Source organism: Corapipo altera, unplaced genomic scaffold, assembly GCF_003945725.1.
Source record: "Corapipo altera isolate COAL_440 unplaced genomic scaffold, ASM394572v1 293, whole genome shotgun sequence".
Classification (NCBI taxonomy): domain Eukaryota; kingdom Metazoa; phylum Chordata; class Aves; order Passeriformes; family Pipridae; genus Corapipo; species Corapipo altera.
The window spans coordinates 16,406-17,300 of NW_020885113.1; the positions used below are offsets into that span (position 1 = coordinate 16,406).

Genomic DNA, 895 nt, shown 5'->3' on the forward strand with positions numbered 1-895 from the left:
CCCCCCCCCCCGTGTGACACTGTCCCTGTTCTGTCCCCCGGTGTGACACTGTCCCCCCATGTGACATTGTCCCCATTGTGTTCCACTCAGTGTGACACTGTCCCCCCCATGCTCCCCTTTCCCTGTCGGACCCCCCACCCCGAGTGTCCCCCAGGACTACAACTCCCATCACGCCGCGCGGCCACGCCCCCGGCCACACCCATCCGAGACCACGCCCACAAATAAACCACACCTCTCGCATACACATCCCACTGGGCGTGTCCGGTGGGCGTGGCCTGTCGGGGGCGTGTCCGGGGGCGGGGCGGGGGCGCCGCTCCCCCTTTGTTGGTGTCGGCGGGGCCCGAGCGGCGGCGGGGCCGGCCCGGTATGGGCGACCAGGTGGGGCCGGGCCGGGCCCGGGGGGGCACCGGGGGGGCACCCGGAGGGCACCCGGAGGGCAGGGAGGAGGAGGAGGAGGAGGAGGGGACGGCGGGATGGAGGAAGAGGGGATGGAGGGATGGGGGAGGGAGCGGGAGGGGGGGTGGAGGATGGAGGGAGGGAGGGAGGGATGGAAAGGTGGAGGGAGGAAGGAGGGGAGTGGGGAGGCAGGGAAATGAAAAGGGAGGGATGAAGGAAGAGGCGCCGGAAGGATGGAGGAAGAGGGGATGGAGCGATGGGGGAAAGAGGGAGGAAAGAGGAAAGACAGGAAGGAGGGAAGGAAGGAGGGAGGGATGAAGAAGAAGGGATGGAGGAAGAGGGGATGGAGGGATGGATGGGAGAGGGACGGAAGCCGGAGGGATGGAGGGACAGGGAAAGAGGGAGGGAGGGAGGAGGGAAGACGGGAAGGAGGGAAAGGAAGGAAGGAAGGAGGGAGGGGGGGATGGAGGGAGGGAGGGACAGGGATGGAGAAGGAGGG

At 67.9% G+C, this 895-nt stretch overlaps 1 protein-coding gene across 2 annotated transcripts in view; it reads left to right on the forward strand.

Annotated features, from left to right (window-relative positions):
- The first annotated feature begins 293 nt into the window (after positions 1-293).
- FSD1 (fibronectin type III and SPRY domain containing 1) overlaps positions 294-895 on the forward strand; it is a 9,508-nt gene continuing 8,906 nt past the window's right edge. The window contains exon 1 of one of the 2 annotated variants that reach the window (XM_027669888.1): positions 294-378. In XM_027669888.1, the coding sequence (XP_027525689.1) occupies positions 367-378 (12 nt within the window). In that variant the 5' untranslated portion in view covers positions 294-366. The remainder of the gene's footprint in view (positions 379-895) is intronic. The other variant, XM_027669889.1, reaches the window with a different exon arrangement.